This window comes from Pleurodeles waltl, chromosome 4_1, assembly GCF_031143425.1.
Source record: "Pleurodeles waltl isolate 20211129_DDA chromosome 4_1, aPleWal1.hap1.20221129, whole genome shotgun sequence".
In the NCBI taxonomy this organism is placed as follows: domain Eukaryota; kingdom Metazoa; phylum Chordata; class Amphibia; order Caudata; family Salamandridae; genus Pleurodeles; species Pleurodeles waltl.
Window position 1 is genome coordinate 426978468 of NC_090442.1, and position 23286 is coordinate 427001753.

Genomic DNA, 23286 nt, shown 5'->3' on the forward strand with positions numbered 1-23286 from the left:
CGAGTGCCGTCTGTGCCTAGTATGGCGGCAGTAAGGACTGCATTGCATGTAAGTGGTGGGCTGGAAATGAGGCTTCCTGTTGTTTGCGTTCCTTCTCACATCTATCCATGGAGGGGGGAATGCAGAGCAGTGAGGGAAATGCGGCAAAAGTACAAATGTCCATGGGTGGGCACTAACATGTGAGTATTCTAGGACCTACCTCACCCACGCTCAGCAACAGCAGAGAGCTGTGGGGGCATGAGCAGTCCCATCCACAGTGGCAGTTAAGGGTTGAGGGCCCACCACACTTTCTCCAGAGACTCTACACCTCAGTCCATTAGGGGCTTCCCAACACAGCACATGTACAAGACTCTGTGTATCCCAACCAATGCCCAGCAGAGAAACACTAAGCATCACTTGCCTCCAAACTGTGTATAAGTCTGTTGGCTATCTCACAGTGTTGATACCAATTGCTCACAAGGTATGGGCTTCTGACTTTCAGGGCCACCACCAAAAGTGCTTTATCCCTGCAGGGCCAGTGTTCACCTCCTGGAGAAGCATAGCTCCTGCCACGGGTTCCCACGGGACTGACACGAAATCAGGATCATCGCCCAAGAATGCCGCCAGCACTTACACCTCCAACAAGCTCAGTCCCCAGTGCAGCAGTGCACTGAAATCTGCAGCAGAGTCGATCAGCGGCTTGCAGGCCCAGCCCTGCACCGTGGCTCCCAAAGCATCTTGTGGAGGCACTGCGCACAGCTCTTCGAGAAGGAAAAACACCCATAGGGGTTGCCCGCTGCCACAAAAAGGGAGGATGAGTGGTGCGGAACCGCTATTCCACAAGGATTCACATGAATGATGGCGGCGTCGAGGAGCAGTCCTAGCCAGCGTCCTCTATGTCTGGCAGTCTTGCGGCACCCTCATGCATGTTTGAATTGACATCAAGATATCATCTGCATCATGTGCAAAGTAGATGTGGTCAATATCACTGGGAAGCTAAAGAAATGTGGAGTCAAGAATGAAGAGTGTACATACAAGCAAAAGGACAATAAAAAGGAGGGGAGCTTTGGTACTGTAGATATGCATCTCCGATCTGATAATATATATCAACTACCACAATCTTCTAAACTAATCACTCTCACACACATTTATCCATCTATGGCATACAAGTGGAAGGTAAGACCAAGCTCAAATTGGGAAGCGGATGTAAATTTCACAGAAGTCTGGCATGCAGCATGAAGTGAAGTGGTCCAGCATGACTTGGTACATAATGTAGGATAGAAAGGATCTGAATCAATTCAGTGAGCTGCGTATGGCCTCCTGGCCTCGAGTTGCCAGTGAATATCTGGGAGTGGGATGGTGTTCTATTCACATAGCAGATACAGGCTGATGAACATGGATTGTGACCTTCTGTTTTAAAATGTAGGAAGGTCCTGTTTGATGTAGACTGATTAAGCATGGTACAAGTGATCAGCGACAATCTGTCGTTCAGGCATGTTGATGATACATTAATTTGGAAAAACTGATCTAAATTGATTTAAAACCCTCTCCATCAGTCCTTAAAGGAAGGCTTTGTGAGTACTTCTTCCAGCTCTGTATTATGGGAGATTATAAAAGCCATCATGTATTCTAGCATTGCAGGTGAAGAGTTTATGGCTGTCGCTCTCAATAAATGAAACAACATGAAGTAGAACTGCCACAATAGAAGAATCCACTGGATCAAAAATATGAGGAGGGGCATGGTTCTTCTTTCTCAAATAACAGTTAGATTTTCCAGGTTTATGAGTATCTGGATAATAGGAATCTGCCTTTTGTTGCCCTTGTCTAAGCATTTAGGCTGGGATGAAACAGAAGCAGAAGTGGTCATGCTTCTTGAACACCTGTCCTTCTTCCCTACAAACCTTGTGACTGATTCAAGTCACTAAGAGTGCTTCAATGCACTGGAAGATCTCCTTGATCACATGATACAGGGACCATTGTTCAGTGTCTGATCCATGTCTGCTTGTGGTGTCATCTACATTCTATAAGCATACAGTGCATGGTGGTCATTGTCCGTTCCAGAAACAGTGTAATTGGATTAATAATGAGTTATATTTTTATTTTTTATGCTCTCCTGAGGAGGTGAAACCAACATCATCTCCCCAATGTTAGTGACATATATTGCATGGAGCTCTTGTACCTCCAGCTGCCAATGTAGACCATTATTCGTATATTCTGTGCGCCAAATTCTCTCTGTATTGAGTGGAAGGCTGGTAACAAACATTTTGTACCCTTGACTTACATTCTTGAAAATAGGTGTGAGCATGTTTAAAGCCTGCGAAATTTCTGATGTTATTTAGTGAGGAGGGAACAACCTGGAGTTGTGTAGGTCACTTGTGGCATGTAGAACGTAAACTCTCTTTTAGGCGGGTGGTGTTTCGCTATTCTTGCTCCAATAAAGAGCAACTTCACAGTTTTCAAGCATATGCATTTTTATAACATTGCAGTTGTGCTCATGAATTCAAAAGTGAAGGCACCTGATTTTTCCAATCAATTTTATCCATTTCACATTGGTTGAATAGCTTTTTTCTTATAAGTAATAATTAGTCCTGGGTGAAATTTCATTTACACTGATGTAATCTTGCATAATTACAGGCATTTTGCATTAAACTCGCTAAGCAAAATACCAGAGATTGCACCTTTGCACCAAGTTGCATAATTAAGATGTCAGTCAGGTAAAATCCTACTGTGGAGCAAAGGTGAAAAAAGCGAATGGACAGAACATGAGTGTCTGGATTTCACTTGATTTCACCTTTTTTGGGGCATTTTCATGTGATTTGCCAAAGTAATTTATGCAAATTTCTCCCAGGGTTAGCAAAAACTCCTGTTCCTAACTTGTAGCGCAATAGCTATCACACAGGTTTGCAGCAATGCCTTACTTCTTCATTTGATACGTCTCCCTGGCCTGGGGTCGCTGCTCTGCAGTGTTAGAAGCAACATGAGTGCGCATCACAGGGCAGAGGCAACTATGAGGGTCATTCCAACTTCGGCGGGCGGCGGAGGCCGCCCGCCAAAGTTCCCCCGCCAGAAGACCGCACCGCGGTCAAATGACCGCGGCAGTCATTCTGACTTTCCCGCTGGGCGGGCGGGCGACCGCCAAAAGGCCGCCCGCCCGCCCAGCGGGAAAGACCCAGCAACGATGAAGCCGGCTCCGAATGGAGCCGGCGGAGTTGCTGGGGTGCGACGGGTGCAGTGGCACCCGTCGCGATTTTCAGTGTCTGCTAAGCAGACACTGAAAATCATTATGGGGCCCTGTTAGGGGGCCCCTGTACTGCCCATGCCAGTGGCATGGGCAGTGCAGGGGCCACCAGGGGCCCCACGACACAAGTTCCCGCCATCCTGTTCCTGGCGGTAAGAACCGCCAGGAACAGGATGGCGGAAAGGGGGTCGGAATCCCCATGGCGGCGCTGCTTGCAGCGCCGCCATGGAGGATTCCTATGGCCAGGGGAAAACCGTCGGGAAACCGCTGGTTTCCCTTTTCTGACCGCGGCTTTACCGCCGCGGTCAGAATTGGCCAGGAAGCACCGCCAGCCTGTTGGCGGTGCTTCCGCAGTCGTTGGCCCTGGCGGTCCATGACCACCAGGGTCAGAATGACCCCCTATGTGTCTTTATCTCTACCACATTTATGACATCATCGGACTCTCCATCCTTTCTATACTTCCAGGTGTCCTCATCTGTCCAGGATCCCAGTCCCGCCCAGAGCTATGAAAGATATATTGCTTAGTCGGTTCGGTTAGGTCAATATACATCATTTTAAGGGGACTTGTGATTGAGCTTTATGGGCCCCAACATTGCTAGTCATCATTGGTATAGGATCATTACACATAAAAGTGTAGCCTTGTAACTAGTATAAAATATGTTACGGTAGAACCTATAAAATTGCCTGAGACTGACCAGTCAATCTTAAAGCTTCTCTGCTTGCCCGTCTGCCTTGTCTGTATTCCTTGAAAATAAAGATATGCACATGTTTGATCAAATATTAAACAGACATTTGATGCAGTAATCATATTTTCATGGTGACCCATTTTCCAAATTATTTGAATCAAACTTAAGACACTTAGTATCATATTATTTCTGCTTCTAAGGCATGTTTTCTCTAACGTTCATGTGGGGACAAAGAGGCTCTTTTGTATTTTTCTCGCAACACTTGTTTCAAATTTGACCTTGTTCTAGTCATAAAATGTTTCAAAATCGGTGCCTCACAGAAGCTCATCAAACGTCCATGATAGCTGCCCTGCTACACGCCAGCAAATAATCTAGCATTATAACTCCCAAACCCCACACCGACCAAGGTTTTAGGCTTGTGTTGCTGATTAAAAAAGCTTAAACTAAACCTTGCTCAGGAACCCAAAGGCCCCGGTTCTCTTTCGCATTTTCCACAGAGGCCTGAGCGCGCGCACTCCCGCCTCCTCCGGTATTCTCGACACGGCTGCACCCACCGGATATGCATATATTCATGAGACAAGAACTTCTCAAGCCTGTGTAACAAACACTGGTCTAATCCCTCTGTAATGTAAAGTACACATTCAACATAGCAGAATGAGCAAAGCACTTGAGGAAATGAACCTTTTTCTTCATAAATTGTGTTTTATAAAATTGCATTGGGAGTTTCTCTTTATAATTATATTTGTTCTGCATTTTCTTCTAACATTTGAAATTTAACAATCAGAAAGAGATCAGATGTTTCGTGCGTTTCAGAGCTGCGCGCGTTCCCTGATGGCAAACAAGAGGGGATTATATGCTGACTGGAATTCTCTTGGGTCGCTGCTGGGATGTGAAGAACAGAAAGTGACCTTGTCCGGCGGGGCTCGCCTTAATATCTGTTTTGTAATTCTACACCTCGCGCAGCCACACGCACAATATTGGCCCTTTCTGCGAGCGCTGCTTACAAGAGAACAAAGTCAGCGGCATGTGCACTGCTTGGTGGACTCCCTGTTTCTGAGCTGCGCATTTAAAAACTCACGGAAATGTGGGGGAACTCCTATTTTGCCACTCTCACAAACAGGTGGAATGAAAACAATCCAGAATGTTCGGAAATTCTTCGAATCAGTGAAGGGCTGGTGAGTCACTGCTGATTACTTCCATCCACGTTTAAGCCAAGTACAAACACTGCTATGCAAAAAATGTTATCAGCCTTTCCTTAAGGAAAGGTATTTACAGCGAGCATTCCGAGAATAGAGGAAAATACAGAGAGCAAAGCAAACCACGCCGTTTCCTCGCAAATCATTTAGTTTTCTTATTGTGTAAGTCCTTTGTAAAATAAAAGAAGGTGGTCGTGGGGGAATAGGAGTTGGCATATTAGAACAGTTTTTCATTGTACCTGACTAAAGACGACCCCCTTACAGAGAATTCATTGTTTAATTTGTTTGGCACTTAGCTATTAACTACAATTGCCGCATTGTGCAGAGGTGTAATCCAATGCATTGGGTATTTCATCATTATCTCCCTAGCCTTTAACACACTGATTAGCAATGTTTTGTGTTTGGAGTAATTTGTTGAATAATTTTAATACTTTTATGTAGATAAGGTAAGGTGCCTGGGTGGTGCAACCTATGCGGTAAGAAAAAAAGTAGTAAAAACATAAGTGCGTCCAACTTTAAGGCTGGAGTTAGTTGGCTGCCTTTATTATACAAGGTGCACGTGCGCGCCATGCCGCATGTGTGCTCACATAATATACCCCTTCATGTGTGTGCTAGTGCACACTAACTCAGTGCCCAGGCTGGCCATGATGTCCCAGGCTCCCGGGATGAATTGGCCACTAGATTCATCAGGCAGGCCCGGGGAGGCTGGAGTCCTGCAGGCCGGTGTTTGAGGGCCCTTGGTCACCACCGTCACCTCAGCTGATATCTGCAGATCCCCCTGGGTTTAATGCGGCTGCACCTTGGGGTCATATTCAGAGATAGAGAAAGGGAAAGAAGACAGTGTTGAGGGACAGAGAGCAGAGGGAAAGATATACAGAAGATGGAGAGATCAGAGAGGGAGGGAGTAGAGAGAGGGGGGAGAGAGACAAAGGATGGACAGACAGAGAGGAGAAAGGACGCGTGCAGCTTTGAACATTTTTGCAGGGTTTCCTTTGTTGTGTAATCCGGCCCTGCTAGACGTCACCACCGAAATTGCAGGGGCATGTGCAAAGGCACACACCGTCAGATTAGTGGACAGCGTTTTAAAGAGAAGTGTGGGATTGAATTAAATACCTCAATCTACATGACTCGTGAAATCAGTCATGTCTACCAGCTGCAGAAAGTCTACTCTCGACCCTGAACAAGACACTGTCAGCAGGGTCAGGCAGCTTCAGGGATCCCAGCAATGCAATGAGCTTTAATCAATGACCACTGGGGGGTGGTGTGGGCCCCTCGGCACATTCTAGTGATAGGGATTGCACAAGTGGGAATATGAGATATCTCTTTGGAATAGGGCTCTGCCTCAGACAGATGAGGTTATCCTGCTATAAAACCTGCCAGAGGTCCGCTTATACCTCGCACTGATACAGCAGCTCAATAGCATCCATTTTGAACATGCTTGACTTCAAATGTAACTCTTGAACTAAGGTGCATGCTCTCCTCAATTATTTTTGGAGTGCCACAGTTTATTTCTACAGAGGGGGGAGATAATGGGATTAATTTACTTCTTGAATTTAAATTATTGAGAGTTTTGAGTTAATCAGTTGATGGTAAGGTGAGTAGAATAAAAACTGTTGCATTAGAACTTTTTTATGACGGCCTAACTTTGAAAGGGGTGCCCAAGCTGTTAGATACACAAAGGCAGAGGGAGGACAACACTGCCAAACACAACTTATCAAATTAAGTACAGGAGTGGCATGGCTGCATTGTGACATAAGTTTTGTTTACTGATATACTAGTTTACTTGTGTCTTGTAAGTCACAAATTCGAACCCCCAAAGACTCTAACCAAAAGTTTCATCTAGTCACATTACATTACAGTAATTTAACTCAGCAAAAGCATGACAGTAAGGCTGATATAAAAGCGCTTTTTATTTTTAAAGCTTTGATCAATTGAATATACTGTATTCATATTTTAGCACCTTTCTGATAAATTGCATGGGTCCGCTTTTCTTCCTATCAACGTAAATAACAGCTTCTGTGAACTACAATGTAAGGACAGTTTGTCACAAATCAGTAGAAATGTTTACCCACTGAAAAGCAAACCAGCCTTACAGTTTCACCACCTCTCAACTTGTGCTACACTTCGATCCATAATAAGCAACCACCAAAGCAGAGCTTCGCCTGCTCATTTTAAGCCAATAGATGGGACTTTACTGTTTGTTACAGCCTGAACATTTGTTTTAGTCAGCACACTTTTGTAAGCAAATCATTTTCTTGAGGCACGTGATCTGATTAAAGAAAAGCTCTTGGGTCATTGTATCCCCCAGAGATGTTGCTCTCGACCTAGTCCAGCATAATCCTCGAGCTGAATCCATAACTCCCACAAAACACAAATCAGGTCTTGTAAACAAGAGCATGTTTGCCACCCTACACAATCTGGCACAAAGAATTCTCATTAGAGGAAACCTGTGCACCAATGCTGGAAAAAAGAGAGAAGGAGGCCTACATGAGAACAAGTACATATTATGATTTGCCAATATTTTAAGCATCTCCCAGATAAAGCAAGAAATGCTTCGTGCCTAGTGATTCTCCAGAACCTTGCTATACAAAACCTGGAAACAAATCCTCTTTTCTGCTGAAATCACAGCATGGCGTCTGCTCAAATAAAGTTTCTGAGAAAGATTACCAGAAGAGGAAGAAATATCCAAACCTCTGTCCACGTTGCAGACATAAAGGAGGCCTTCTCCAAAGATTGCAACTAATTTTTCCAGTATACTGGGTTGAATCCACAAATGGATGCTTCTCTAGAACCCGCCTTGTTCATCTTGAATGAAACCAGACCAGGCTCTCTTGATATGGCTTCATATACCAGCAGATCACTTAAGAGTGTAAGGCTAAAGTACGAATTCCGCATGGCAGGTTGGAGATGTGTAAATGGAGAAATCTGGGTATATGTGCTGCAGCTAAAATCCCACAAAAATCTTGTCAGTGGGAACCTTTAGAGGGAGATGAAATACTTTAAACAAGTATCCTTGTCTTACTAGTTGTGAGTGTGGGTTTAGGTGTCGATTCTCCCCACACTTGAGGTGTGCGGGTATATTGACATGACAGTAGGACTTACATGCAATAGGAAACACGGTCCATATAGTGTGGGCAGGGACCTACTAAATATAATCTACAGATGAAAGGTTCACTGGGCTTATTCATAATATTCCGTACCATGTCTGAAACTACAGTAGATCCAGGATCAGTACACGTTAGTGAACTCTCTGCAAAACCTGCAAGATGCTGGGCACATGGTGGGGTAAGTAGTGATTGTCACAGACGTTCAGACCAAATATAAGTTGCAATCAGAGGTAAAGTGAGCAGGGTGATAGTGTGCAGGAGCGAAAATGCAAAACCTTGCCTACAAAACAGGTACACAAATGTCAATCAGGGACAGAAAATGTACATGTCTGGACTTCACCTTTGAAGATAAGCTTGATTGTTCTGCCGAGATCGCCAAACTTCCTCCTGCTTGTTTTTTCATCTCTGGCGTTTGAGGACAATATTGCCAACTTTGTCTGATAACACATGGTTCTCAGCTATTTTTGCTATAGCTTGTTCACGGCTCCATTTTTGTAGTGAACAAGCTACAACTTATCAAAACACGGCAGCCACCCTGAGCCAGATCATATCTGGGGGTTACTTGTTGAGCATCCATCACAAAACAGCTTAATTATCAGCACTGGCTTCCTTTAGCCAGGCTCACTGAAATTATGCAGCAGCGGAGGGCCAAATTATGCAGCAGGGCTGAGTAAATTATACATCAAGAAAAGGCAAATTATGTGGCATTATGCAGCACATTATGTGACGAAATTGCTTCATTATTTTGTCAATTTTAAACTTGTTAAAACTGTCTGAGCATTAGTCTTTAGTACCGGTTTACACCCAAATATAGCAATAAACTACAGAAAGGTGACCAGTCAACCTTTGCAAAGGGCCTTGCACTGCGCAGCAACAAGTGTTGTTTCGTTTTTTGTAACTTTTGAACCTATTGAGCTAGAAACATTTTCTTTGTTCAAATCTGCAGATTATGTAGCAGATGATGGATTATGTGGTAAATGCAGCAAATCTATAACTATGTAAACATCAATGCAGCTGCACAATTCTGCAATTCCAGTGGTCCTGCCTATAACCAAATCAGTGCTATTTAAGAGCTTGAGTCCTTGCCATAAAGTCACCTATAGTAATAGCTCTTCTTTTGTGTGTTAGTCCTTTCCTAGCTGGTATATCATGCTTGGCGTCCACCTGTCGCTTTAGGGTGGTCGCTTGTTTTCTTATTCAGTTTGAAAAAGATGGAATTCTCTGCATTGTCATTTGTGTATCATCCCTAATCATCTAGCATTTAAGAAATCTTTAAAAACTTGGTTGCTCTCAGAATAATTAATGTTCCTGGTGGCATATATTGGTTAGTGGAGGTTAGCTTTAGGATGCTCCAGGAGGTAACTGCGCACCCTATACAACACATAAAAATATATGGCTAGAATGGGGCGGAAAAGCCAAATTCTCACACAAGGACAGGGCAGGAAGAGACGAAATAGAGATCTCCCTCTAATAACAAGAGAGAAAGAAAAGTGATAAATAAAAAATAGAACAATTTAACAAATTCATTATAGCAGCTGTTTGAAATAGAAGTCTGAAAGCAGCTGAAGCAATGGAGAATGAAATAGCAGCAACACTAGGTATACTAAATCTTTAGCAGCAGAGGTAGATCAAGGATTCAAATCAAATCATGCACAGTAGATGCAGAGGAACAAATGAAATGACTTAGCGGTAAAGTAAGACGCAGGCTTCAAGGTGAATGTAGGGAAGACATAAGTGGCTTTCCCAGAGCCCTGCCTAACAGATGTGACTTCTCCTATGCTAAGATACTTGTAATAAGTGGGATAGGATATCTGTCACATTTGTGATGGACCACCCATCCACCAAAGTCGAAATCAGGCCCTTAGGGCGCTGATGTTGGGATGAAGTATTTTACCTTGGTAGATGTCTCCCTTTGATGATATTTCAGACTTTTAAATCGGTATCCTTGCATTTCAGCTGAGCATGTGCGAAATTTCAAAGTGTGCAGACAAATTTATATAAGTTTTTAAAATGTTCTTTAAACTTCAAAAGCTACAGAAATAACAGAGCTTGCACAATACTCGAAAAGAAAGTAGGATAAATGTAACTGCCCATTGTTGTGGTAGGAAACTATTCCCACTGCTGCTCAATGCCTCAAAGAGCCGGCACCGAGTGGGCCTTTGCTGCCTGCTTGCTTTAATAATTTGGCTATCCAACCTTGGCAATAATTTCTCGCCACAGAATGTTCCATATGATTTGAGCAGGGCTTCCTGCAGCATGAAATCGTCCACATAGGCATATCTTTATTCTTTCAGCTACAACGGCATACAGTACCACAATAGTATAAAAATGTGTGGGATACACAACAAACATAATATAATAATAAGAAATCAGCACAACAGGCAAACCATGTGGACTAAACTGCAATCAACTTTGCACGCAAAATGTAAACTTTGTCCGATGCTACCACTTTGAATGCGGGAAGACTCTCACTTGCAAAAAGAGCCCTATTTGCTGGCTTTATTTGTCCATCTGTGCCAACCTGATGCTACGATAGCAGGTGACGAGTCTAAGTGTCAGGATTCAGGGTGGTTTCATATGAACAAGTCGGGCATATCACAATTCATTAAAGCACACAAGGTTCTTTCATATATGTTTTATGCAATCAGCCACCACAATGAGGGCGAAGAGTTTTCAAAACGTCTGGATTTTTGCTTGCAGTGAAAATACCTATTTTCTCTTGGGTCCCACAGCTAACAGACCACCCAAGTCTACAGGTTTTCAAGTATTCACATCAGCTGGCAGGATATATAAGCAAGCGGAGCACCACAGTGGTGGTGGAAGCAGGTTCTGGGTGCTGGCTAGTCCACTCTAGTAGACAGGTTAATCACAAAAGAGTCTATGGCACAAGGGAACAGGCTTACTCTTTTCTCTGAAAAAATCTGGAACAATTTTCAGGCTCCAGAACTGCTTCAAACCTCATTGAGCACCAGCAGGGCATTGTAGGACAAATATCAGGATTTTAGTAGGGACATTTTTAAGTATAGCTTGCCCCATTTCCAGGGTGTCCTTAAACTAAACCACATCCACTTTTAAACAAAGAGGCTTAAAGAAAATAGTGAGTGTTCTTATCTGGTCACTCAGATTTCGTCTGCTCTTTCACGTAATTCCAAAATAAATTGGGGCAAGATTTGTTCTACTCATTAAATCTCAATTTAGAGTAATGCCATGAAACAAACCTGATGGAGTAGCTCTAGTGATGGACTTTGAGCTTGCAGAGGTGGCCTGCTGCCAGTCAGTGCAAACAATAACTCACAGTGTAATCAGCATGAAGCCTCCTTCCAGCATCCCAAAGTGGTACCTCAGTGTAGGATTACCTCTTCCCAAATAATGCAAAGCTAAAGCTGAAGGCTACATCTTTTTGTAAAACGACTGTGATTGGTTCTACCTCAAGATAACACTATGTAACATTTTATGAAGTGATATTTTGCTAACAATCCCTTGTAAATAATTAGTATTCAATGGATAAGCTTCAGCTAAAACTGTCCGATGTCATCAATGTGTGCATTACTACCAAGCAAATACGAACTTAGGCTTTAAATAATAAGATAGACTACTAAATATAATGGCCTGTAGCCATTCTCGTTATCCTTGAGGTTGAGACGTGCAAGCACAATGCCAAAATGAATGAAAGCTGCACAGAAATAAACATTTCTATGAAGTTCATTTTAAACATAAGACATTGTTTTGTAGGAGTTATAACATGCACAAGTCATATTTAATAGGTGTATTAAAAAAATAAGTATTTCTTTTAAAAGCACTTGCACATATATCTGTGTTTACAAGTGTAAATTACTGGTTGGTGTCAACAAAACATGACTATATACTCGCAAAGGAATTTAGGGGGTCATTCTGACCCTGGCGGTAAATACCGCCAGGGCGGAGGTTGGCGGTAGCACCGCCAACAGGCTGGCGGTGCTCCGCCGGGCATTCTGACCGCGGCGGTACAGCCGCGGCCAGAAGCGGAAAGCCGGCGGTGTACCGCCGACTTTCCGCTGCCCATGGGAATCCGCCATGGCGGCGCAGCTTGCTGCCCCGCCATGGGGATTCTGACACCCCATACCGCCATCCTGTTCCTGGCGGTTTGCCCGCCAGGAACAGGATGGCGGTATGGGGTGCCGTGGGTCCCCTGGGTGCCCCTGCAGTGCCCATGCGAATGGCATGGGCACTGCAGGGGCCCCCGTAAGAGGGCCCCACAAAGAATTTCAGTGTCTGCTTTGCAGACACTGAAATTCGCGACAGGTGCAACTGCACCCGTCACACCTTCCCACTCCGCCGGCTCCATTCTGAGCCGGCGTCCTCGTGGGAAGGGTGTTTCCCGCTGGGCTGGCGGGCGGACTTTCGGCGGTCGCCCGCCAGCCCAGTGAGAAACCCAGAATGACCGCTGCGGTCTTTTGACCGCGGTACGGTCTTCTGGCGGTTCCCGCTTGGCGGGCGGCTACTGCCGCCCGCCAAGCTTAGAATCAGGGCCTTAGTGACTAGTGGAATTACACCAACACAATTTTTAATTGAAGGCCACTCTCCTCACAAAGGCAGAAAATGGGGGTTTCTGACAGGGCACACCTGTACAGTTATCTAAACTTCCAGAAATTCACAATTAATGGGAATTCCTACACTGGTTGAAACCCTCTATTTACTGCAGTCACAGGCAAGACTTAATCCAATGCTTAATTTGAGCCAGCGGTTGCAGGTGGGGCCTACTGACACTTATATTTGCACCTGAACTTATCTTTCCTCATCAGACTTTGACTCAGAACAACAATGAGAAAAACACAAAGGGCAGAAAGGAGGAGGAGGAGAGAGACATGAAAATAAGGACAAAGGGAGTAGCAGGGATGAAGTTAAATTGGTAGTTTAAAACTGCACACACAGACACTGCAGTGGCAGACCTGAGCCATGTTTCCAGGGCTACCTATGTGGGTGGCACAACCAGTGCTGCAGGCCCACTAGTGGCATTCGATTTACAGGCCCTGTGCACCTCTAGTGCACTGTACTAGGGACTTACTAGTAAATCAAATATGCCAATCATGGAAAGTCAATTACACATATATTTTACATAGGAGCACTTGCACTTTAGCACTGGATAGCAGTGGTAATGTGCCCAGAGTAACAAAACCAGAAAAAAACAGAGTCCAGCACACATCAACAACCTGGGAAACAGAGGCAAAACGTTAGGGGAGACCACGCCAAGGATGCCAAGTCTAACAGAGAGCATTACCAGTCTATGTATACACCTATACTTTACATAGAAATGAACAAGTCATAGCCCAAACCATACGTCTACTACTGTATTATGTCAATAATGTACCTTCTATTGTGCTTACACCACAGTAAACCAGTGAAGAGCAATCACATCAGTGCATCACAGAAAAAGCAAAATCTACCACACTCACAATCCCCTGCACCCAGTACTATAAATTGAAATATTGGTTTGGGAAATCCATAACTTAGGGGAAAAGCAGAAAATGGATGTGGTCATTAGGGGTTCTTTCTAATAGGACGGTACCAGCAAACTCAGCAGTGGCCCTACTTCTGTTGGATTCTACTAGCCAGCAAAATACTTCCTTGGTGCATCATTACTGAAATGGTAGTACCAACAGTGCAGGCAGTCTATGTACATAACCTTGAAAGATGTCTGTATGAATAACCTTGCAGGCAGTCTGTGTGAATAACCCTGCATGCAACCTATGTCAATAACCTTGCAGACAGTCTTAGTTAGGAACTTTGCAGGCAGCCTATATAAATAACCCTGCATGCAGCCTATGTAAATAGCATTGCAAACAGTCTATGTGAATATCCTTGCAGATAACCTATGTAAATAACCTTGCATGCAGTCTGTGAAAATAACCTTGCCACGCAAATAACCTAGCAGACAGTTCATGTAAATAATTTTGCAAACAGTCTGTGTAAATAACTTTGCTGGCAGTCTGCGTAAACACCTTGCAGACAGTCTATGTAAATACCCTTGCAGGCAGTCTGTGTAAATAACCTTGCAGTCTACGTAAATTACCTTGCAGACAGTCTATGTGATTAACCTTGCAAAGAATCTACGTATTCACCTTTGCAGACAGTCTGTTTAAATAACTTTGCAAGCAGCCTATTTAATTAACCTTGAAGGCTGCCTATGTAAATAACCTTGCTATCAGTCTATGTAAATAACCTTGCAAAGAGTCTGTGTAACCAGGCAATCCATGTAAATAAACTTTCAGGCAGTCTGTGCAAACAGGCTTGCAGTATTTACAGAAAGGACAGGCAATCTAAGATGGTAAAATAGCTACTTGTACTAATGTTACCTCAAGCCACAAATACTTTATAGGCAGCGTCATGAATGACACTCCCATCGGAAATTCCCATCACAGATAAAATACCACATTAAATGTGTATGTGTGACTGAAATGGAGAGCAACGCTCGACTGAAAATCAAAAATAGCCAAAATCACAGCCAAGGTTGTCACTGATGAGAAAGGAGGAGTCTGACTGTCCCCTGTCCTGATCTCCGCCCTCCATCTCCCTTATGGATAGATGTGATTTCAGTGCTGAAAATGCGACGGTAGCAGATGGTTTCCACTTTCCCTGCACTTTACTATGAGTGGTATATGAACCATTGCCTCATTTTGGGAGTAAGGTTGGTAACCTGTAGATGCAAAACCACCAGGATCACGTGCCAGTTCTGAAGTATGTTGGGGGAATATTGTTTTAACAGGCAGTGTTCATCTGTGTCCTTTATTTAGCAATTAGGAATCAGTGCAAGAACATTGCTTTGTTATCCTGACTTTTTATTTTATCACCAGTTACCTGTATTCACTCGGGCATGCAGCATGATTCCTTCGTGTGACTCAGACCAGACCACTGATGTTTGTCTACTCTGGAATTCCTTGAAATGTCAAGACTGGAGTGAAGGACAAAGTATGTTAATGAAAAGCGGTTGTAGTTTTTACTCTTTGGGAACTGAAATTTATCTTCGAGATGTGGACTGAAATGAATAAATGAATTTCACAGACGACAAACAATCCAATTAATGGAAAATAGTGGACATAAATTAATAAAATATTTTGAATATAGTTTTGAAAGTTCATAGGCACATTTAATGAGGTGGTGGGTGGTGCATAGTTCTGGTTCCAAGCAGTGACAGGCTGTGTGCGCCTGGCAAGGCCATGCTGGTCACCAAAAGCAGCAGTGGCAAAAATATTCAAACCAAACACCCCGTCCTCCATTTCTTTGTCTCCCTCTCTCTGTCTCTTTCTCTCTCCTTCTCTCGCTCTTTCTTTCTGCCCATCCTGTGAAGGCTTCCATAAATGACACGGAGCTGAAGCCTGGGGCGACGACCCTCGACCTTCAACAGGCGGCTCCAATGGCTCTAGCCTGGCACAGAAGTGGCACTAACACATCCAAGGCAGAGCTGTTGTCAGGGTAAATCCAGTGTGAAGAGGTCCCGCTGCCCAGATGTATATCGCATTAAAGAAAGAGAGTTTGATGGTTTAATGTAAAGATGTCATACATAGTCATGATGATTCACTCATCATTATGCACAGCAGAAGCCACTCTGATTTATTCTACTAGAGTACTGGGAAAAGTGCCTGAGAACCGGAATCAATATCTGCTTTAACTGAAGATCCTTTGTAGTTTATCCCGTTCGGCGAAGTGCTCTCTGAGCCTGCCTGGGAGATGGATTCAGTACTGATCCTCGCCGCACCGAGTAACAGCGAGGAATCTAGGAGCATCGAGTTACTGTGACATACAACCTAAACGAATGCGGCACAATGTATGTATTCTAAAGAGGCCTGTGCCACCAGCAAGGTCCGGAAACGAAATACAGTGTGAGATCAGATTGAGGTAAATAGTGCCAAGGCCTGTTACTATTTTCAGCTCAGTTCGAGTGACCGAGAGAGTTACTGCTCCCACAAATAAACCAAGGAAGATAACTGCCATGGGATCTTTTCATCAAGTCTGCAGGTGCCCCAAGCCTTACAGGAAGCGCCCAGATGATCCAGGCACTATGAGATGAGCTGCATACAGCAATCACTCCAGGGCACAGGCTGACTGACTTGGGTGTTGTAGGCTCGTGACTTTGTCCACTTGTTCTACAAGGGATCATTGTGGGCTGAAGACACTCTTGTCTGTGCTGGCATGGCAACAATGCACATTGCGCGGCATGATTACATTACACTCTGCCTCTGGAACGGTTCCACCATTTCGCCCTGGTCTCATCACAGGAAGTTATCAACATTTCATTAGTTAACTTTAGAAAAGACAATTGTAGTTGAGATATTCAGTATAAGCTTGTACGAAATTTTGTTGCTTCTCAGAAAAGCTGCCTCCGATACAGGAATCTGAACATCTAACAAGGACAAAATGCTTCTGTGACCTTTCAATCTATACCAGTGCACCAGCAGGGAGGCAACACAACCATCTTGCTGTGCGCCTACTCCCTGCCTTGAGACCATTACTTCGCAGTATGGTATAAGCAGTACAATATAGCTTATAAAAACGCACGCTCTTAAAATTCAATTAATTTAAAGGTATACTGCATACCCACTGTTGTCATACATGTAGTACACGTGGGTGGCTAGTAAGGATCACTAGGACACTGTGAGAAAGCAATGGGACCCTAACACAGGAAATCCAACAAGGGGTGCAGGGACTCAGAGATGGGGACAACGAGAATAGCAATGGGGCATTTGGATTAACCAGATATCAGTATATGTGACACATTTTAGCAACAGTTACATACTGCGTTTTTTAAATCGCACCTAACAATGGTAAACACATGCATCCTTGAAATTCAATTTCCAGGCGCAGAATATCACCCATGTCCTTGGCATGATTTACCTTTAGTCACTGGGATTTCTATAAAGGGCACAGAAAAAGAAGAGCAGCCACAAATGAATTTCAAAAGCCATGGCCTATGCACTTAAGAGCCTCTGTTGCAACACATGAACAACAATTGTGTGCTTTACACAACGTACCATCCGACCAGTACTTGGGGGCTCGTTTGCAGGTTTTCTATAATTGCATCCAAACATATCACACAATGACAAATATACACCAAAAACAAGCCAGACCTGTCGGCCTTGCCAGTGCTTGCTGTCATTATCAGAGAAATGAGTAACAACAATGTGATTGTGATTAATTACAGTTAAAAATGTTTCCCTTCTGAAATTAGGACATTGTGAATTACATTTGACACATATGTGACCATCACTCTGTGCCACTTACTCTCTGCAGACAGGGCACGGATTTAATGACCACTGACCAAAGCTTGAATACCGTTTTACCCACTGAGAGGCACCGAAACACTCACACTGCCCTCAGGCTCCACTCCAGAGTTCTCAATAGTGCCCTATCATGAAAACTGACTAACAACCTGAACTCACCCAGACACCAAAAGGTGAATCAGTTTTCAATATGCGCTATACAACATTGCTATGTTGCATGAAAAAAGCTACACAAACACAGCAACTAATAAAACAAACATGCTTATGGAATACCCTCACTAGTGTAGTCTTGAAAGCCCCCTCAATTGGCAAGAAAAAGGTCCCAGTTTTATTACATGCAGACAATGCAGTTTTATTATTCAAAACTCCCAATGATCGTAATGTTCTATTTCAGGAATTTGTTTCCTTTATGGAGTCATTGGGTCTGGTCACCAATCAAGCAAAGACTTTTATTATGGTATGTAAGCCCAGACACAATAGGAGGTGGAATATTACTTTAAATGGTCCCCCACAGACTACGAAGTTTTCTTAATTGGCGGTTGTTATGGATGCTAGGTCCAATTGGGGGACATGAGCAGCCAAAGTGATGCAGAAATGTGTCAGTGCGATTGGATGCATCTTCGACCTGGCTAAAACAAACAATTGATTAAAAAATCTGTAGCCCCTCCATTGGAGGTCTACAAGAGTAAATGTCTCCCGATGCTTAGCTACGGTGCTCAAATTTGGGGTTATGTGAACTCAAGTCCTCTTCAGGTGGAACAAAATACAGCCCTTAAAAGGCTCCTGGGAGTCTCTCCCATATGTGCTACCTTTATGCGGTCCATCAGGAGCATGGGATAGAGTATGCTGAGCAGGCAATCAAGGTCTTTACCCTGCTCCTTTGGTGTTTCATCTGGGTCAATCTCCATGCAGCGCTAAATAGAGAAGACATTAACGGCTGTCTTGCAAGTGAGAAAGCCTGAAATTCCTTGGTTTAATTATATTAATACTGAATTAACAAAGCTGGGCAGGCTGTCTCTATTTACCAACCCCTCCTCCACACGGAAGACTGATTTTGTGTGAGTTTAAGCTGCTTTCAAGGCCAGAGTAGGAGCAGAGAGGGAGCATCTGGAATTTTATAAATGGTCCGTCGGAGACTACGCTCATTCAGGCTAGGATTTGTAAGGTTGTATCTTGGCTTCCCTCTTGGTCAATTTGATCCCACAAAAGTCCTGTTATGTCCATGAGATGGATCGTCCCCTCAAAACGTCTTACATTTTACTTTCTTTGGTAGTTTTTTTTAAAGACCTGACAAAACAGTTTCCAATTCCAATTATACAAAGTAGGGGAATCAGATCCCCAGGTGCAGCCCTTGTTTATTTACAATTGGATTCTCCTACTTGCTATACCATTTGTTACTTCCTGAAATGTGCTGTCAGCAGAAGAAAACTACTAATGTTTTAGTCTGATGGCCTAACTTCTGTATGAAAGCTGTAGGCCTTCTAATGAATTTTTCCTATGTGATTTAGACTCTGCAATTTGCACTTCATCTGCACTCTTTCACACTGCTGGCTTATTGCTTTCGCATAAGTTGTTGCCTCGTCTGTGACTACCTTATGTTTTCATTGAGTTTTATATCCTACTGCAATTATCTATATATTTTACTTCATTATTTAATGTGTCTAATTGTGATGTTAACCCTGTATACTTTTACGGTCACATTTATGTCTGAAATAAAGTGTTTTTGACTCTGAATGCAGGATGGAGTATAACAGGCAATGTAAGCAGGGACTCCAGCACTGATACAGATTACTATAAGGATTTTTACAGGCATTGTTGAGGAATTGATCAATGTTTTGCCTGTAAACCTAGGGACATAAATACTGGGTTAATAGGGATCCATTTCAAAATCATTTTTAAAATACTGCAGTCACAGTCCTGACGAAAGCTGCCCTGCTTAAATCCTTGCCTTTAGTAGTTTCCCCCCCTGGCTTTAGTTTTATTTCTCATGCAGTGTCAAGTGTTTGCTCTGAAGAAACATGAATAGATTCACCAAGAAGGAAATCGGACAAGGAAACCAGGAAGGCCTAAACCACTGCCCTCCACTTCCTAAAGGCGGCGCTCTTTCTGCTGCTTTCTATAAGAACTCACCCTGGGAGATCTGAGCGCTACTTTGGAAACATTTGCAGCCTGTTTCTGTAGAGAACCACATGGCTGAGGGCTGCGCGTCGATACAAACAACTAAAACTGCTGCTGTTCCATGTCATCAAAAAACAAACAACACTTTTATTGACATTTGATGTATTATCTCCTGATAATTGGCAGCATACTGAAAGTCTGCTACAAAATGTTAAACAAATGATAATTAATAAAGGCTAGTGATGTGCGAAGGAATCTTGAATGAGAGGGAAGTACTTCTCTTCACATTGCTTTTTTCTAGCTACATAGCTAAAGTATGAAAAATAATGTACCACCAAACATTTGGCTATACTATTAAGCAAGTGTTTAAATGACCCAAGTGTGGCAACCGAGTAGAGAGTTTTGTCACATTCACAATTGTTTTTTTTTTTTTGGGGGGCTTTTAGCACAGATCTGAATCCATGAGTGCGTTACAGTGTGAAAAAGAGATCTAAGTCTTACCTTCAAATGTCAGGTAGACCCTTGCCTGCGGCTGGTATATCCCATTCACAGTAGCACTGCAAAGAAGAGTCCACATCAAGAAGTGGGTGACGGAGAAGGCCATCTCTTCCGATTGGTGATCCGAAGTCTATAGGGTAGGCCTATATAAAAATAAAACTTTTCATACTCAGATTTCCATTCAAACAAATCAATCGCATGCAAACAAGGATGATTCTTTTGAGTTTCTTCATTAAGAATCCTGGCCTAACCGAGCAGTGGTGTATCTAGTGTGGCATGGGCAAGAACAATGGACCCTTGTAATTCTATTTAGGCACATTGGCAGGTAAATACAGCCATGTTTAATGAGCAGAAGGCCCCCACGCCCTTGGCCTCAAGTGACACTGCAACTGTTGCACTACTGATAGAACGTACCAGTTTTAAAGTTACAAATGGTGTCTTCTTGGGTCTGCTTTGTGCATCGGGGTGTATAGGAGCAGTGAGAGATGCAACTAGTTTAACAAGACCGCCAGGTAATATTAACAGACTTCACAAAAACTAGTACCAGGAGCCACGAGTGATCACTCTAACATTCTGCAGAGACGTACAGAAGGGGACGGGAACTCATGTATTAGCTAGGACAGTTTGAAACTTGTCAACTGAAATGTCGCGACGGCTTACATTACTGAAATAATGACATTATTGTGATGAGACATGAATTGCATGCGGAAAACTGATTGCACATGGGCATCATAATATGATTATTCTTAGGACCCTGAATGGAATGCTGAGACCGGCTTGGCTTCACTGACTGCTGCTGTTTGACTGGTTTCTAAGTTCAATGAGTGTGACTCAGGTGCATGAGGCAGACAGGCAGTGGACATGGTTATCTTCCTGTGTGGGTGAGACTAGGGGGCCAAGTGTTAAGCTCTTCATTTGGACATGCTAGCAGGCGTTAACACCTGTCACTTGGCCTTACCTTCAATATGTGCCCACGCCTTCAGCTCGGGCCCGTACAGATGGCACTTAACGCCTTCGGAGGGCATTAATTGTCATTACAGTCCTCACCAGCTGGCCATGCAAAATATAATGAAATGGAATTCATCTACATTTTGACAGCTGTGGCTGGTGTGGCCAAACGTAAAAACAACTTCGAAGGATGTAGACTTGGCGAACTGTGGAGTAACATGTCGTGACTAGGTATTTAAATGTATTTCTTTGATGTCAAACCATCTCCTCGGGTTGGAATAGGAGACGGGATGAGAATGCGCGGGTCGCAAAGGGCGCGCCTGCCGCCCATGCTGCATCTGCCTTCACCCATATCATGCTATCAGCTAACGCTGACAAATAATTAGGGCATCGGGTAACTTTGTTGCCACACAAATCGACAAAATCAACGCTGCTTGTAATTGACCGGATACAGCATGTGTTGGCAAGAATAAAGCAATGTTTGTGGGCCCACTGACTGTTCGCCAAAATCCCAGAGCAGTCAGCTCTGAAGCAGGCTCCCCAACCGCAGAGTCCAACGGCGCCCTGTCAGCCTGGGTGAAAGCTGTTACTAGCACATGGGGCTCGTTCCTTTACAGCCCCCTTCAGAAGAAGCAACCGAATTACACACTGAACAGATTGCACTGTCAAGCGAAAGCAAATGTGCGAAGAAGCGAACATGTGGCTCTAACAGATGCGGCGGGATTAGTATTCCACGCTAGTTGTAGTGCCGCATGCCTCATTTGCAAGAATTAGGACGGGAGAAAGCCGCTTTTCAACTAACTCAAATACACATTTCATGCACTTGTATGGAAAATGGCAACGGTTCATTTTAATTGAATTTGGGGAGATCGACCCCATTTAGGAGCACGAGGACAGTTCCCCCGTTCTGTGTGCATTAACTGGCTCTAAAAAATCTATATTCACGACTAAACCGGCTATCTTTCCCTCCATTAGTTCTGTGAATTATTCATGCGTGTTATTGCCTGGCGTGTATCTTTAAATCGAAATGACAGCAACAACTTCAGCAGGCACATATCACGAGCAGATCCCTATTTAAAGGCCGCCTGTCCATCGCAACGCTCAAGTAAGTCTGTGGTGAATTGACTGTGTTAAATTCAGCTCTGTTGGTTATGAGCGAGGGGTCAGAGCGCGCTGCTATCCCCCAGTTAATTTCACCACATTTAATTAGTAGGAAGAAACGCGGTAGAAAACACCGCTCCGCTTTTGAAGAACCCGTGCCCCAGCAGCGTGACTCGCTTTTTTGCTATAAATGGTAATAAAAGTGCCAAGATGTCCTAAAACGATAGTTACATGTTCTCATATCAAATGACTTGTAAAAAGTCACTGTAGCTGCCGCGTTACTTAAGTTTTCCAATGTTGTCTCTGGCAGGTGCCGAGCCAGTAAGAGTGCACATTAAGTTCTCGTTTTCCAAGTGTCAGCCTGTGTGCAGCACGTTTTCAGCAAGCGACCCTGGCAGCCCCAAAACACAATATAATCTACTGCAGAGTCTGTACATTAAGTTCAAGATTGACTTGTAGAAGAAAGAACATTTTAGGTGATCTTACCAACTTGAAGAAAGCTGCAACACGGAGGTATTAGCTGGCATCTGGCTTAGATCGCACTACAAACTCCATTCGCATGAAGAAGATCTTTCAAATCCGGCACAGGGACTTTACGATCAACTTGACTTCTTTGCTTCCAAACAATAACGTCCAGTTCCTTTTAAAATAATGTCCTTTCCGGGGTTTCTTAAAAGCCGTCAGCTCTTCCCTGTCCCTTGATTCCCGTATCAAATGCCTGAGCGGGGATAGAAAGTAGCCGAGCCCTGACAGCAGGCTGTGGTTTCTAGTTACAGTCGCCGCACACTCACTTTCCGCTGCCCTCCCTCCTTAGCCACTGCCTTGGGGAGACAGCACGCCGAGCCGCGCGCACACCGGCAGCCCAGCGAATCCGCGCAGTGCGCGTGCAGCAGAAGCCACGCCCACTCTCGCTAAGTCAGTGAAGGCGGCGAGCGCGAGGAGAGAAGTACTACCGAGCAGGAGAACAGAGCTGCATGGGTGCAGGGACATTTATTTATAACAGCTTAGTAAAGAAATAGACCAACGAGAATTGTACAGTACAAAAGATTTCTACCATACAACTTTAACAGAATGAGCGTTCTTCAACAAACACGGCTAGAGCTGTGTTGTCCCGCTATTGGAAAATATGCTGGCTATGAAATTACAGCGGCCAAGCTAGCG

At 43.9% G+C, this 23286-nt stretch overlaps 1 protein-coding gene across 2 annotated transcripts in view; it reads right to left on the reverse strand.

The window, feature by feature from the left end:
* The window catches only part of SEMA3C (semaphorin 3C), a 480273-nt gene extending 457262 nt beyond the window's left edge, over positions 1-23011 (reverse strand). Inside the window, exons 1-2 of one of the 2 annotated variants that reach the window (XR_011202287.1) lie at positions 22612-22957; positions 20080-20219 (exon numbers count right to left, since the gene is read on the reverse strand). Coding sequence is in view for 1 of the 2 variants with exons in the window: in XM_069228681.1 (XP_069084782.1) it covers positions 20080-20182 (103 nt within the window). In the remaining variant the exon portion in view is untranslated. Of the gene's footprint in view, positions 1-20079; positions 20220-22611 lie in introns of both variants that reach the window. The other variant, XM_069228681.1, reaches the window with a different exon arrangement.
* Positions 23012-23286: the final 275 nt, after the last annotated feature.